The sequence below is a fragment of the Lactuca virosa genome, chromosome 7, assembly GCF_052849685.1.
Source record: "Lactuca virosa cultivar CGN04683 chromosome 7, Lactuca_virosa_CGN04683_v6, whole genome shotgun sequence".
Classification (NCBI taxonomy): Eukaryota; Viridiplantae; Streptophyta; class Magnoliopsida; order Asterales; family Asteraceae; genus Lactuca; species Lactuca virosa.
In genome coordinates this window covers 284,682,591-284,697,539 of record NC_136432.1, presented here as the reverse complement: position 1 = coordinate 284,697,539, position 14,949 = coordinate 284,682,591, and the positions used below count along the sequence as shown (strand labels likewise).

Sequence of the window (14,949 nt, the reverse complement as noted above, 5' to 3'; positions counted from 1 at the left end):
GTACACTAAAATGGGCTAGCGTTTTCACTTTTAGAGGCAGGGGCTAAAAAATGAGAGCAAACCTTAAATGTTACCTTCTTTAAATCGGGTCCAAAACCCAAGACCTATGTTTTGGGATATGGCGGCCACATGCCACTACCCACACCTGGTTGCATCGCTACTTATCAACTTGACTTGCATTGTGAAAACCAAAGCATGCTGTCACGACCCAAGTTTTTAGACGTCTTCACGATCATCTAGAGAACGTTGGAATGATAAAGAATAATCGAGGAGTCTTCAGAGAGATCAAGAATCTCCTACGAGACCCTGGAAGACGTTAGAATATTATAGAAGTCCCTGGTATAAGATGGAACGACCCAGAGTCATTTGGAAGACGTTAGACGAAGCTAGAATGACTCGGAAGACTTTTGAACGATCTAGAACTTTTTAGATCATGCAAGAGTGACTTAGATGATATTGGAACGTCCTAGAAATCTCTAAGACATCGTATAATAGTATGACATATTTAAATCCTACAAGCTTTGAATTTGAAAAAAAAATGTATTTCAAAAGAAAAATACATGGGGACACTGCCCAAATAAAAGGAAGATACTAATTGCGATGTTATGATGCTTTGGAGTCTATAAAAGAGAAGAATTACAAAATCTTTAAAAGATTGGTTTCCTCCCCAGCCAAAGTTGTTGATACTATAATTGCTTTGGTGTTTATGTGGTTCAAATAATAAGGGAAAAAATTAGAAGTGTAATCGGATCTTGGCATGTGTGTTTCTGTGAATGATTTTCTCGCGGGTTCTAAAATACGAAATTCTGCCTTAACTTAGGTTAAAAGCTTATACGACTCACACTTCGTCCATATGGACTATATCAAAAAATAATAATAATAATAATAATAATAATAATAATAAATAAATAAATAAATAAAAACCGGTTTAATAAGGGACATGAACTCTATCGGGTTGACCCATGACTTTATGACGTTCATGAACCACTGAACTTGAAGTCAGGAACCAATGGCTTTCTTCCACGTGTCCACAGATTACGGGATGTTCATTATGACTCTAGTAGCCATAAAAACACTACTGTGTTTATTTATTTTTTGACGATAATGGTGCACAATCATATCCAAAACCAGACCACAGAAGAGTGACACGTGTCAAAATGGATATCACCGATTGTTTTTGCTTGATTAAATTCATAGACTGCCATCATCAGCTCCCATTCAGGAGTAAGAAGAATTCAAGAAAACAAAAATGGCAGCCGCAGCCATCTCCACCTCTCTTAACCTCAAACCTTCTTCCGTCACCGGCCTCCAGAAGCCGGCGGCGAAAGGCCTTCCTTCACTTACCAGAACCTCCTTCAAGATTCAAGCCAGCGGTGGCAAGAAGATCAAAACCAACACGCCTTACGGTTACTCTCTCTCTCTCTCTCTCTCTCTCATATATATATATATATATATATATATATATATATATATATATATATATATATATATATACAAAGGAAGTGATGCTGTAAACGACGTGGTTTTGTTCACAGGAACTGGAGGAGGTATGGCACTGAGAGATGGTGTAGATGCATCCGGAAGGAAGCCAACTGTAAGTTGTTCGCTTCCTTGTGGCCTCATAAGACATAAAACAATTAAACTAAAGAATACCAAAAATACCCTTTAACAGAGAAAAACGACTCCCATATATATCATATAGATCAGCTAATGAAGCGTTATTTGTATTCAGGGAAAGGGTGTTTACCAGTTTGTTGATAAGTATGGTGCTAATGTTGATGGATACAGGTATAAGTTAATAAGAGATAATTAATTTTAATTATGAAAATGCATATATACCTAGAGAGCGTGTAATTAAATTTACAATTAAAATGAAAAACTATGTACATAAAAAAAGTTGTACAATAGTTATTTGTTTGACTTTGATGAACTTATTCCACAGAAAGAGCTCTAAATAAGCTCCTATATATTAATTGTGAATGTTCTTAATTAATCCATTTGGATAAATACCAAAATAAGTTGCTATTTTATGACCTAGCTAATTATTGTGGTAATCTAATTTCCAAGTATTCTTTATAATATGCAGTCCTATCTATAATGAAGACGAATGGGCACCAAGTGGTGATGTCTATGCTGGGGGTAAGAACTAAAAACTAAGAAAAAAAATCTATAGTTCTATACATCTTTCATATCATGAGGTACAAGTCCTTGAAGCGTTCCTGCTTTAAGTTCTTGTACCTTAATTGCATGGCATTCTTTTTAATTAATTTGTGGGTATAATCTTGTTTTTGAATGCAGGGACGACAGGGTTGTTGATATGGGCTGTTACCTTGGCTGGAATTCTAGGAGGAGGTGCTCTTCTAGTCTACAGCACAAGTGCTTTGGCACAGTAGAATCAATCTATGCTTCTGTATGTTTAATATTTCTTGTATTTTCGTCCATTTTATGGAATTGTTTAAGTAAATGTGTACAATATAATACATCAAATCTTGTTCTTGTTTACTAATTCCTATGTTTATGCATGCAACCAATTATGCTTGTATGATTTTGCCACTTTAATCTTTATTTTGCACTAGAAAAGTGTAGACCCTAAAAATCTAGGTTTGTTTGATTTGATGGAATGAGACTACAACTACAAAGATATAGGATTAGAATTAGAATGGACATTTAACATGGAATGGAATGGATAGTTATTCGATGATCATGTATTCATGTTTTGAGAAATAAAGTATCATATAATTTGAGTTACCAATGTTACCTGTTTTGTTAGAATTATCATGAAAGTATTTTTTTATTTTTATTTTTATTTTTTTGTATTTGTACACCCATATTTATTTATTTAATTCACTATTTATACAATTATGATATGTTATGGTAGGTTTAGTCGGCTTTAATACTTATATATTCTAAAATGGTAGCTAAATTTTTATTTGTATCGTTATTCATTACATATATTTATTATTAAAAGTAAATAAATAAAATAAATATTAATTTTGTGCTTTCATATCTTTTTACATTCCTAGGGTCCATATAAACACAATTTTAATTTTATTTCATATCATTTTATTTGATGGTTAGCCTAAGCAAAAAAATATTATATTTTTGCTTTTTTTTTAAATCTTTTTGTGCCTGTAAGCAAAAATTGAGATTATAAATCCAAAAACTTCTAACTACTAGAAAATCATAATCACACATCAAATATATGAATGATATTTGCAAATCGAATCGAAGATGTTTCTTCATCCGAACCCAAAATTGATTGGAGAATTCAAACAATGATGACAGTTTAGAATTTTCTTAATTAAAGACTTTAAATTCAGACCATAGCTCTAGACCTGCAAATTCGTGTTTTCGTGTAGTTAGACATGTCAGACACTTATAAAACGTGTTTTTGACAGTAAACATGAACACGACACATAATTAATTTGTCACGTGACACGACACGAATAGACACGTTTTTAACCGTGTTATACGAAAACATGAATTTATAGACATGTTGTCTAATACCATTTTTTAGCAAGAAAAACATGCATTTAATTCGTATATATGTTTATCGTGTGTCACGTGTCTATACGTGTTGCATGTCACACAAATTTAATTCATGTCTTAATACATGTTTAAACAGATACATTCGTGTTTGACACAAAACACAAATTTAGAATTCATGTCAACACAAAATACAAATTTCTAAAACCCAATGTCGTGTTCATCTATCAAATTGCCAAATCTAGCTCCTAAACTTCATTTTTAGCCCAGGGTGAAATTCAACTTTTTCTTTTTAAAATTTCTATTATAAATAATTTTTTTTGTTTACCAATGCTATTATATACATTATATAATTATAATAACAAAGTTTTAATTTACAAAAATAAAAAAGATTAAACATAATAAAAAGAGAGCAAATACGGTTTACCTGGTCTTCTATAAGAATAGAAGAAATGATATAACAATGGAGGTTTAAAATTACAAAATCAAAAGTCAACTATTGATAGGGAAATCACAAAATTGTCAGAAACTATTTCACATCTAATATGTCATTAGGGACACATTCAAAGCACATAAACCAGAAAGTTACATATAAATGTCAACTCAAAATTTAATTTATACCCACCATGTTTTCTCTCTTAATATATTAATAATATTGGGCATAAACCAAGGTTTAAAACATGTACGATTTTTTTAATGAAAAAAAAAAGGATTACAAAATGTTTTACAATTTTTATGTGTTAAACATATTTCATTGTAGCTCTTCAAGTAATTCATCTTCTTCATGGATTGGTGTTGAGTTTCGGGCATATGAAGTAACTGCTTGCCCATTTCCATCCATCATTGCTGACCTCACAAGCTGCATGACATAAATAATATTAATCATGCATGGATGGAATGGAATCAGGAAAGAATGGAATGGAATAAGTGATTACATTCCATAATCACGTATTCACGTTTCGTTGGTCTTTGGAAGTAATCAAATAAGATGAATATTTTGTATCATATGTACATACAACGTATAGTTTTATGAACTCTTCAACCTTTACACTATTTAAATCCAATTAAGGAATTCTTTATTTACAAGAATTATTAATAATAAATACCTTTTCAATCTCATCACAAAGAGGAAGGTTTTCTCTCAAATACTGCAATGCCCGATCTCTTCCTTGCCCCAACCTTCATGATAATCAAACACGAATATGAGAAATAGTAACCTACTTTCATTCATCTGTATATATATATATATATATATATATATATATATATATATAAAGAGTTTAGAAGACAAACCTTTGATCTTGAAAGCTATACCAAGAGCCCTTTTTCAACACAATGTCCATCATTTCAGCACAATCTAATACGCATCCCTGTATATATAAATAAATTTAATAAGTTTAATAAAATTATGCAAAAATAAAAAAGATGAAGATGAAACTAACCAATTTGCTTGCTCCCTCTCCAAATATAATTTCAAACTCTGCTTGCTTGTATGGCCTAGAAACCTACACAAAATATTTAAAAAAATGAAAATTTTGTTTTTAATATATAAAAAGCACAAAAAAAAAGATATTACTTACCTTACTCTTCTGAACTCTTACTCGAACCTTAAGCCCAATGTCCTCGTCACCTTTGACCTGTGAAAAAGTCAACTCATTAAAAAAATAATTTCAAAAAATCAAAATGGTATTAAAAAATTTATATATGTGCTTACTTACAGACTTTATCTTCCCTATAGGCCGTATTTCAAGTCGAACAGATGCAAAAAACTTCAAGGCAATACCTCCACTTGTAACTTCTGGATTTCCATAATACACTCCAATCTGATTTATTTTTTCAATTTTATAATTAAAAAGAAAAAATAACATAAAAACTTGATTATTTAATGAAAGAAAGATTAAAGTGCAGAGACCTTGTATCTTATTTGATTAAGAAATATAAGTGTGCATCCAGCTTTTGATGCATTGCCTGACATTTTACGCAATGCTTGACTCATAAGCCGTGCTTGTAAACCCATTTGTTGCATTCCAATTTCGCCCTTCATGAATAAAATAATAGTAACAAATTTTAATCTTTTGTAAAAACCGAAAACCACATATATAGGTTAGGTATTGTTTCTTTCTTTATCTGGATATAGTGACTTTATGGACTGAATATGAGTATTTCACCCTTGTATTTAGAAATGAAAAATTATTAAACAAATTTCACAGTTTATACCAATTATCAAACAAATCTGAGCCTAATATTAATAAAATCAAAAATGTAAACCTAAACCTAAAAAGAAGGTAATAAATTTTTTTAATCAGTTCCACAAATGTAAACATAATCATAACAAAAATGTAAACTTAAACTTTAAAAAAAAAAAAAAAAAAAAAAAAACATGACCAGTTTCACAAATGTAAACCTAATAATAAAACATAAACCTTATAGTATTATTAAATGTGAAAATGTAAACTTAAACTTACTTCAATTTCAGCACGTGGAGTAAGAGCTGAGACAGAGTCGATGCAAATGAGATCAACTGCACCAGATCTACACATGCGGTCTGCAACTGAAGGAAGAAAACTAAAAAGTTTTTATTAATTAATAATAATAAAATAGAGAAATTAGGGTTTAAAATGGGGTTTATTTAGTACTTTCTAGTGCCATTTCTCCGTTGTCTGGTTGGCAAACAATGAGATTTTCCACATCAACTCCTAATGCTTTGGAATATGATGGATCAAATGCATGTTCTGCATCTACAAGCATTGCATTCCCTCCTAGCTTCTGAATCCATTCATAAAAATTATAAAAAAATGATTCATTTTTTTTTAAACCAAAAATAATAAAAAAATAAAAGACCTGCACTTCTGCAATGGCATGTAGTGCTAAGGTGGTCTTTCCACTACTTTCAGGCCCATAAATCTAAAACCCAAAACACAGAATATGAATATTAATATTAATATTAATATATTATCAGATTCTAAAAGAAAATTAGAAAACAAAAATCAATACCTCTACAATTCTCCCTTTAGGTAGGCCACCACCTAATGCAAGGTCTAAAGGAAGACAGCCACTTGGGAATGTTTCACTGAAAAAGGCATAAAATCATTTCCATAAACAATTCTGATTTATACAAGATTAAGAATGTAATGTGTTCTGGTTTTCGGTTCAAAAGCTTTTAGAATGTGGTTTTTTGGAAGGCATTTATGTCTTTTGTCCTAAATAAGAACATACACAAGAGCTCCACCAAGGCTTCCAAGTCTCGTCACGCTTCCTTTCCCGAATGAGTTGTTGATATCATTCATTGCAGTTTCCAATGCTTTTTGCTGCAAATGCAACATGCTGAATACATTATTCTTATCATGCATCCTATTACAATGTTTTTCCTACATATATCAATATCACTACTTGATGGAATCAAATTCTACTCATGTGTTTGTGATTTCAGACATAGGGAATAATGGGCTTTTAGTTAATAAATAGGTTTAATTAAGAAACTAATGTTTAATTAAACCACATCTCTATATGTGCCCCACATTGCCTAGATTTGATGTTGGATGATATTGGCAAACAAATTCCTAGGGTGAAAATGTATCAACCAAGTTCATTTTTCTCAAATGGGTGTATGTATGTATATATATATATATATATATATATATATATATATATATATATATATATACCCATTTGAGAGGAAATGACCTTCTTTAATGCATTTTTCACCATAGGAATTTGTTTGTCAATCTCCTCCAACATTAAATCTAGGCAATGTGTGTCACATGGTATCTAATAAAAATGTGGTTTAATTAAACATTAGTTTCTTAATTAAGCCTTATATAAACCTATTCACCATGGCCCAACTAAAGTAAAAGCCCAATATTCCCTAAGCTCGCTTAAGCCCAATGAAATTTAAAATTGAGAACTAATATTCATTAACCTAATTTGAAGAAGAAAAAAAAAAGGATTCATCGCATGAATGGGACAAATTAAGAATTTTTTTTTGGGTACGTCATGCATCTCTATGGCCATTAGATGCCAAGTGCTAACATAGTTAAATTAGGGCATACCTTTAGCACACACGAATTTGCAATTTAGGTCACTACTATACAATTCTTACCTGTGTTCAGCTAAAAAGGATAAAACACACAAGTTCTTTAAGGACATCCCTCAATTATAGAACAATAGCTTTACTATTGATATGGATATTATTGGTCCAATTAAAGAGTGTATTTTCGTTTTTGGTAAACTAACAAAAAATACCATTAGATTTCTCATCTTTTAGGGCCAAAACATTCTGATTTGGGTATTATTGTTGTTGTTAAATGAATTGCAGAAAAGCACCACAATAGGGAAAAAAATGTACAGATTCTTATGGCTACTGAATTCCAAAAAGTAGCACTTTCGATTCTTAAAGGCAAAAAGAAGAAAACTATCAGATAACTAGAAAAATACCAGATAGTTAACTCATATATGTTGTGGGTAAGCTAAGAAAGAGGCGAAAATTCACAACCAAAGTTATCGAACAAGTTCATTATGCATCGCTCATAGTATTTATATATAAAGCGTCCTAACCAATTTAGTGCACTATTAAGCTATAGATTATGTTTTGTGGAAATTCTTTCAGGAACTTGAATCTAAAACTCTAAAATTATCATCAATCCATCATAACTAAGTGAAGAATAGAAGATCAAATATTCCACTCCAAAGCTTCATCAATTCCGTTCTACTTGTTATACAACTTATTTTTATCAAATCTTCTAATCTTACAAGAACTTAGAATATTATACAGAACTAATATCTTCTCAAATCATTAATGATAAATGTCAATTTTGGGTCTAGCAAAATGCATAGCGATGTTAAACATCAAGCAAAAAAGATTAAAGAACATACCCTGTCCAGAAAGCTAGAATCAGGGTCAGATGAAAGAGCACCATTGACTCGAGAATCAAGATTGGAAATAACCCTTGTTTTTTTGGCGGCAAACAGAGATATTGAGCGGGTAAAATTAAGGGTTTTGGATTGAAAGGAAGAAAGAGGTGAAGGTGAAACGATGGATTGCTGATACCGCTGTAGTTGGGAACCAAAGCAATGGGGTTTTGAACAGAACACCATATCCATGGTGCTTTTAGAGTTTAGACTGAACAGAATTTATGGGGAGAAATATAAATTATAATTTGAATTTGGGAAAGCAAATATGGAGAAAAATGGTAAACGTAGGTAAAAGAGCAACATTAGCAGAGACGCTATAAAAGTTGGGCCCTGTGGAAGTTGGGCCAACAATAGTGGCCTCCTTTAATGGCTAAACAGTACAATGCCCCGTCCTAGAAACAAATTGTATAATAAAAATATATTAACAAAATTGAAAAGATGTAAAAACTTTAAATAGTAATCTTCGTAAATGTTCTTTATGGCTTTTAGAAATATTTAATGTCTAATTTTTTTAGGTCTTAATGTCATATATAGAAGGTCTTTATGGTGCTAATTTGTATCGTGGTTGGTCTTTCATTAATATATAAAGACTTATGTCATTTTTAATTTATTTTACATTTGTTGTAAATAAAATTAGGGTTAATGACTTAGGAGGGTAATTAGGTTTACAGTTTGTCCGCATTAGGTCACTAAGGTTTTTTTTGTGCGCATATGGTCACTAAGATTGTTATTACCGTTTAAAAATAGTCATTTTACCTGTTTAACCGGTTACAAAGTGAATACATGTTATATACAGGGTGTTACGTGGTTATTAGGCCATTACGTGGATTATTAGGTGGCATTTAATGTATATTTCATCTCCTTAAATTAGGGCAAGACGAATCCCCAATCACTTTCTCTTCACTCTCACTCGATCGTCCCCACCCACTGTTCTTACTTCGATGGCTGAAGATGATACACCCGTCGTTGAAGTCCAGTACAACGGGATGTTCATCAACAAACCATTTATCTATTTTGATCCAGATAAAAAGGAGATAATATACGTCGATTTCAGGGAGAAGGGGTATGTTGAATTCATTGCTCACCTCAACGTGATTACTAGAAGAATGTGCAAAGATGTATACTATTGTCCAGATGGCCAAACATTGTGTCAAGGATTGGCTACATTGCAGAACGAATGTGATTACCATGAATTTCTTGAGTGTCTTCATGAGAAAAAGAAAGTAACTGTGTATGTGGACCATTTTCATGAACCCCTGTTTGACTGGATTGAAATGGAAGAGCCTGAAGTTGAAGATGATACCAACTCCAACGCAGATGAAGATGTTGATTCAATGTTACTAGATAAAGAGTACTGGGAACACGAGGTGGATGATGAGGATTTTTCGATGAAAAGGGCAACATCAACTATTCATAAGAAAGACAGGTTTTTGAACAAACTTTGCCTAAATGTTGAAGAGGAAGAAGAGTCTAAAGTTGAGCAACTACCACCTGTATACCCTGTGCACAATTCTGAGCAACAATGGGATGAAATGGCTCTTGTGTTAGGTATGAAATTCACCAATTCTGCTGAACTTAAACAATGTCTTACCAACTATGCTGTTAAGCATGGTTATGATTTGTGGTATGAAAAGAATGATAAAAACAGACTTTTAGTGAAGTGTTGCAAAGTTAAAGAACCTACATGTCCTTTTCGGTTGTGGGCTTCTTGGATGCAAGAGGAAAGGATTTTTCAGATTAAGTCACTTATATCAAGTCATAACTGTGGTAGAGTTTTTAAAATAGGGTTAGTGACTTACAAATGGATAGGGAAACAATATTTCAATGTACTTCTGGAAAACCCCAGGCTTAGTTTGAGGAAGATGAAAGCTCAAATCTCAAGCACATACAACATCATAGTTAGCATTGGACAATGTAGAAATGCAAAAAAGTTTGCATTGTCTGAGATAGAAGGCACTCTAAAAGAGCATTATAGTAGGTTGTGGGACTATGGCATAGAAATCAAAAGAGCTAATCCAGGATCAACTGTGAATATGGAAGTTAACCATACCCTTGATGGAAGTCTAATGTTCAAACGGTTGTATGTATGCTTTAAAGGTGTAAGAGATGGTTGGGTAGAAGGATGTAGACAAATCATTGGGATTGATGGATGCTTTCTCAAATAAATTTGCAAGGGTGGACTCTTAGCTGCCGTGGGTAGGGATGCCAATAACAACATGTTCCCCCTAGCTTGGGCTGTTGTAACTGTTAAGAACAAAGAAACTTGGAAATGGTTTCTTGATCTACTAATGCATGATATTGACAGAGGCAATGGAAATGGGCTTACTCTTATATCAGATGGACACAAGGTACTACTCATGTTTACTCTTAACTTTATAGTTTAATTATTACTTAATATTGTAAATTGTACATGGTTTAATTGAAGCTATCAAGGAAAGGGTTCCTCATGCTAAGCACTGATTATGTGCTAGGCACATACTAGCCAACTTCAACTCCAGGTTCAAAGGTGAGAATTTTATCAAGCCATTTTGGAGAGCTGTGAAGGCTACCACAAAACAGAGACATGAAGCTGCTATGCAAGAGATCAAGGAATTAGACAGGGGGGAATTTGATTATCTCATGGAGAGGGACCCTAAATGTTATTGCAGGGCTTTTCAAGAAGGAGTATTTTGTAATGCTGTGGAAAATGGAATTTCAGATAGTTTTAATGTTGAAATAGTTGCGGCTAGACATAAACCAATAATAGCAATGTTGGAGGATATAAGGGTTTATGTGATGCAGAGGTTATATCATCAGAGGAGTAAGGGAGAGTCTTGGGATTTAACTATATGCCCAACCATTAGGAAGAAAATAATACATTTGAAGGAGAAACAAAGGTAAGAATGTTTGTATTTACTTGTTAATGTTTATACATGTGTTCATGTGTTCTTACCTGTTTAATGTTTATGTACAGATTCTGGGCTGTGTACCCTTGTGGGTATCAACAATTTGAGGTGGTATTATGTAATGACAGGTATTCAATTGACCTGATCAGAAGGACTTGTGGATGCAGGAGATGGAAGTTGACTGGAATACCCTGTGTACATGGAGTGGCTGCAATTTCATCAATGAACTTAAACTCAGAGGAATATGTAGCTAGTTGTTATAGTAAGGCAACTTATCTCACCTGCTATGCATACATTATTCATCCTTTGAATGATAGCTCTTTATGGGCACAAAGTGAGTACACCAAGCCTTTACCCCCAAAGAGTAAAAGGCTACCTCGTAGGCCATCTACTAAGAGGAGGAAAAGTGCAGCAGAAAGGGAGATATCAAGCACACACACAGTATCAAGAGTAAAGCAGGTGCAAAGGTGTTTAATATGCTATGTTAGTGGGCATAAAAAAAATGGGTGCCCAACAAAAAGAATTCCAACAACAGGTGATCCTGGATCTTCCACTCCAGCTCCAATTCCAACTCCAGGATCCACTTCTGCAACTCCAAGATCCACTCCTGCAACTCCAAGACCAAGATCTACTTCTGCAACTCCAAGACCAAGATCCACTCCTTCAACTCCAAGACCAAGATCCATTCCTGCAACTCCAAGACCAAGATCCACTTCTGCAAGACCAGTTCAAAGTGCAGTTCAATTGAGAAAGAGGAAAGCTTCAGAAAGAATCACCAAACTGTGTGTGAGGAAAAAAGTGGTGGCCAAGGATGGTAGTGGTTGTAGTTCAGAGAAACCTGTAGATTTGTCTTGATTGTGGGTTTGATGTTGAACTCTTTTGTTTTCTTATGTATGCATGTGGGGTGTAAGTGTTAGGTAAGCATGTGATGGTCGAATCTTTTGATATAAGATGTAATATTGTACTAGACTAAGGGACAAAACTATCCAGCTTTTGATGCTCTTTTGATGCTGAATGGGACACCTTTTTAAGGGTGTTTGTTTGTTGACAATATTACCCTTTAATATATTTTCTGCTTTAAATCCTTGAACTGATTCTTGGTTGTTGAATCATACACTTTACAGATGTACTTTGCCTTCAATTTGGTTGTTCATTATAATTACTGGCATTGGTTGTTCACTATAATAGCATTTTAGATTTCAATACACCATATTAACATTACAATTATAGATTTCATTACCAAAAGCTTCATTTGAATTCATACATATGATTTCATTACATTATAGGTACCCTTACAATCAAAATAACAAAATTATGGGTACCCTTTATATTCAAAAGATGGCTACTGCATCATAATTCCATTCAATATAACTTAACAAAGTACAATACAAACAAGACAATCAAAGCTACTTTATGCCATTTCATCTTCTTCTTCATTTCATTCAGCTCATGACTAAGACCCAAAAGCTCCTCTGTGACCGGATCTTCAACAACCCATTCCCAAAATCCACACTTTCTCCCTGCTCTCTATAAAAAAATGAAAAAGAACAAAGCTTTAGAATAATGCCATAACTTACACACTTATAACAGAGATTTAAAGAGTGAAAAGCTTCAATCTTCAAGATTGGCCATTACCAACGAATTAGGGCACGTTCTAAACCTTTTCCCCGGATTTTGTGGTGTCGCGGAGACTCGAATCCGACTCGGGAGCCCACAGTAGCACATGATTCGGTTGTTTGAGGTGGAGGCGATGGAGGCTTGCGACATCTTTTTCTGTTCTTCTTCAACTCTTCAATTTAGGGCACAAAAAATATAGGGTGGTTATAGGTATGCCACCGGACATGTAAGCTGCCAACTAAGCTAAACAGGGAGAAACCGGTAAAAAAAACTATTTTTAAACGGTAATAACAACCTTAGTGACCTTATGCGCACAAAAAAAAATCTTAGTGACCTAATGCGGACAAACTGTAAACCTAATTACCCTCCTAAGTCATTAACCCATAAAATTATTTAAAGAAAAAACAATAACACTCCCACCTCATCTTAGCGTCTTCTTCCACAACCCTAAATGAATCAAAATCACATTTCTAACAATCATCAATGTCGGATTCGATATCCGGAAGGAAGTAGTCATCGTCAAGGCGGGAATCGTCGGCCTCTCCACCGTTGTGTTAGCTACATAGGCTCGACCGATGAAATAAATTCACCCCCTCTTCATTCTTCCCCACCTCGTAGTCTACAGATAAATTCAATAGTTTTAAACTTGTGATTTCTTTGAAAATTTTATTCATATAAGAATATTATTTTTGTAGGCAAAATATCGAGAATGTGAACAACAATAAACAGTAATAATAAGCTTTTAAGAAAAAGCAAACAATGTCGTAATGTTTGTTTTCGTTATTATCTGACCGTCAAACGAGATGTCTTCTACATTGACTAGGTAAAAACATCAGATATTATGGGCATTGATTGGAGTTAATAACAAAAAATTGTTGCATAATCTCAGCCGAAAGATGGTGATCAATTTAAGTTAATCACAAATAAACATCAGTGTGATAAATTATTTACATAATTGATTGCAACAAATTCGTTTTCGAATAAGTATGAACAAATGAATGATTTAACAAAAAAATATAAATCAAAGATGAGCGGTTGCAAACAAGAGATCAAATGGTAATGCAGGGTGTTTGGCCACACTTATTTAAAATGATAAACATTTTTTAACTTATAGCTTATTAGCTTATAACGGTGTCAAAACGTATGTAACGTCCCATTTTCTCAACAATTTTTTTCATTTTTATTAAGGTAAAATTCCCAATTTATTAATCCATTATTTAAAAAAAACATTTATTTGAAATTACATTTGTTAATGTCAGAGTATTATAGGAAACACAGAATCTTCAAGTTGCTGATGAGTGTATACAGTTCCGCCTTTGCCTTCCCGCTATCATTGATGATACCTGAAACAATAAACAATTGGGTAAGCATAAATCTTAGTGAGTTTCCCCCAAAAATACCGCATACTAAACACAACATATAACGGCCCCCGCCCAATGAGTATAACGGGCCCCGCCCTAACTCGCATAACGGGCCCCGCCGACACTCGCATAACGGGCCCCGCCCACTGAGATATGGGCCCCGCCCACACTTGCATAGCATAAACACATAGCAAATAATTATATAACATGCAAACACATGCCATAATCACATAGGTAAATAGCATACAGACTAGCCTTCGGGCCCCGTCCGACATCGGGTCGTACCCGGTAATCATAAAAACACATATAGATAATTGCATTGAAAATACTCATCAGGCCGCGCCTGGCATCGAATCGTACCCGGATATCATAAAAACACATACAGTTCTATAGTTTATTACAACAAGCAGCATACTCGATACCATAACACAGATCTAACATATCACTACAACATAACAACATACTCAATACCGGAACACAGATATACCAGATTACTATAGCATAACAGCATACTCGACACCAGAACACAAATCTAACAGATCACTATAGCCTAGCGGCATACTAAAAATCAACAATCCAAGGAATGCATGGCCGAATATACTCAGGAGTGAGATAGTGTCACACCCCCGAACCGGGATCGGAAACGTCTGGGGCGGATGACTTCATGTACAATATCATAACAATTGAAT

The 14,949-nt window shown here is 33.7% G+C and overlaps 3 protein-coding genes across 3 annotated transcripts; 2 read left to right on the top strand and 1 right to left on the bottom strand.

Annotated features, from left to right (window-relative positions):
- Nucleotides 1-1,188: 1,188 nt before the first annotated feature.
- PSBR (photosystem II subunit R) lies at nucleotides 1,189-2,506 on the top strand. The gene is made up of 5 exons (XM_079061562.1): nucleotides 1,189-1,406; nucleotides 1,536-1,594; nucleotides 1,733-1,788; nucleotides 2,087-2,139; nucleotides 2,299-2,506. Exons 1-5 carry the CDS (start codon nucleotides 1,250-1,252, stop codon nucleotides 2,391-2,393), a joined length of 420 nt encoding a protein of 139 aa, XP_078917688.1. The 5' UTR covers nucleotides 1,189-1,249; the 3' UTR covers nucleotides 2,394-2,506.
- Nucleotides 2,507-3,956: 1,450 nt separating this feature from the next.
- Nucleotides 3,957-8,670, bottom strand: RECA1 (recA DNA recombination family protein). Its single transcript, XM_079058749.1, has 13 exons — nucleotides 8,359-8,670; nucleotides 6,703-6,794; nucleotides 6,481-6,556; nucleotides 6,328-6,390; nucleotides 6,123-6,252; nucleotides 5,952-6,037; nucleotides 5,399-5,524; nucleotides 5,205-5,309; nucleotides 5,067-5,123; nucleotides 4,929-4,991; nucleotides 4,780-4,856; nucleotides 4,593-4,665; nucleotides 3,957-4,345 (listed from the first exon to the last, which is right to left on the bottom strand). Exons 1-13 carry the CDS (start codon nucleotides 8,584-8,586, stop codon nucleotides 4,238-4,240), a joined length of 1,284 nt encoding a protein of 427 aa, XP_078914875.1. The 5' UTR covers nucleotides 8,587-8,670; the 3' UTR covers nucleotides 3,957-4,237.
- Nucleotides 8,671-10,613: 1,943 nt separating this feature from the next.
- LOC145127802 (uncharacterized) lies at nucleotides 10,614-12,137 on the top strand. Its single transcript, XM_079062928.1, has 3 exons — nucleotides 10,614-10,745; nucleotides 10,942-11,273; nucleotides 11,351-12,137. The coding sequence occupies exons 1-3, from the start codon at nucleotides 10,614-10,616 to the stop codon at nucleotides 12,135-12,137; spliced, it is 1,251 nt and encodes a 416-aa protein (XP_078919054.1).
- Nucleotides 12,138-14,949: the final 2,812 nt, after the last annotated feature.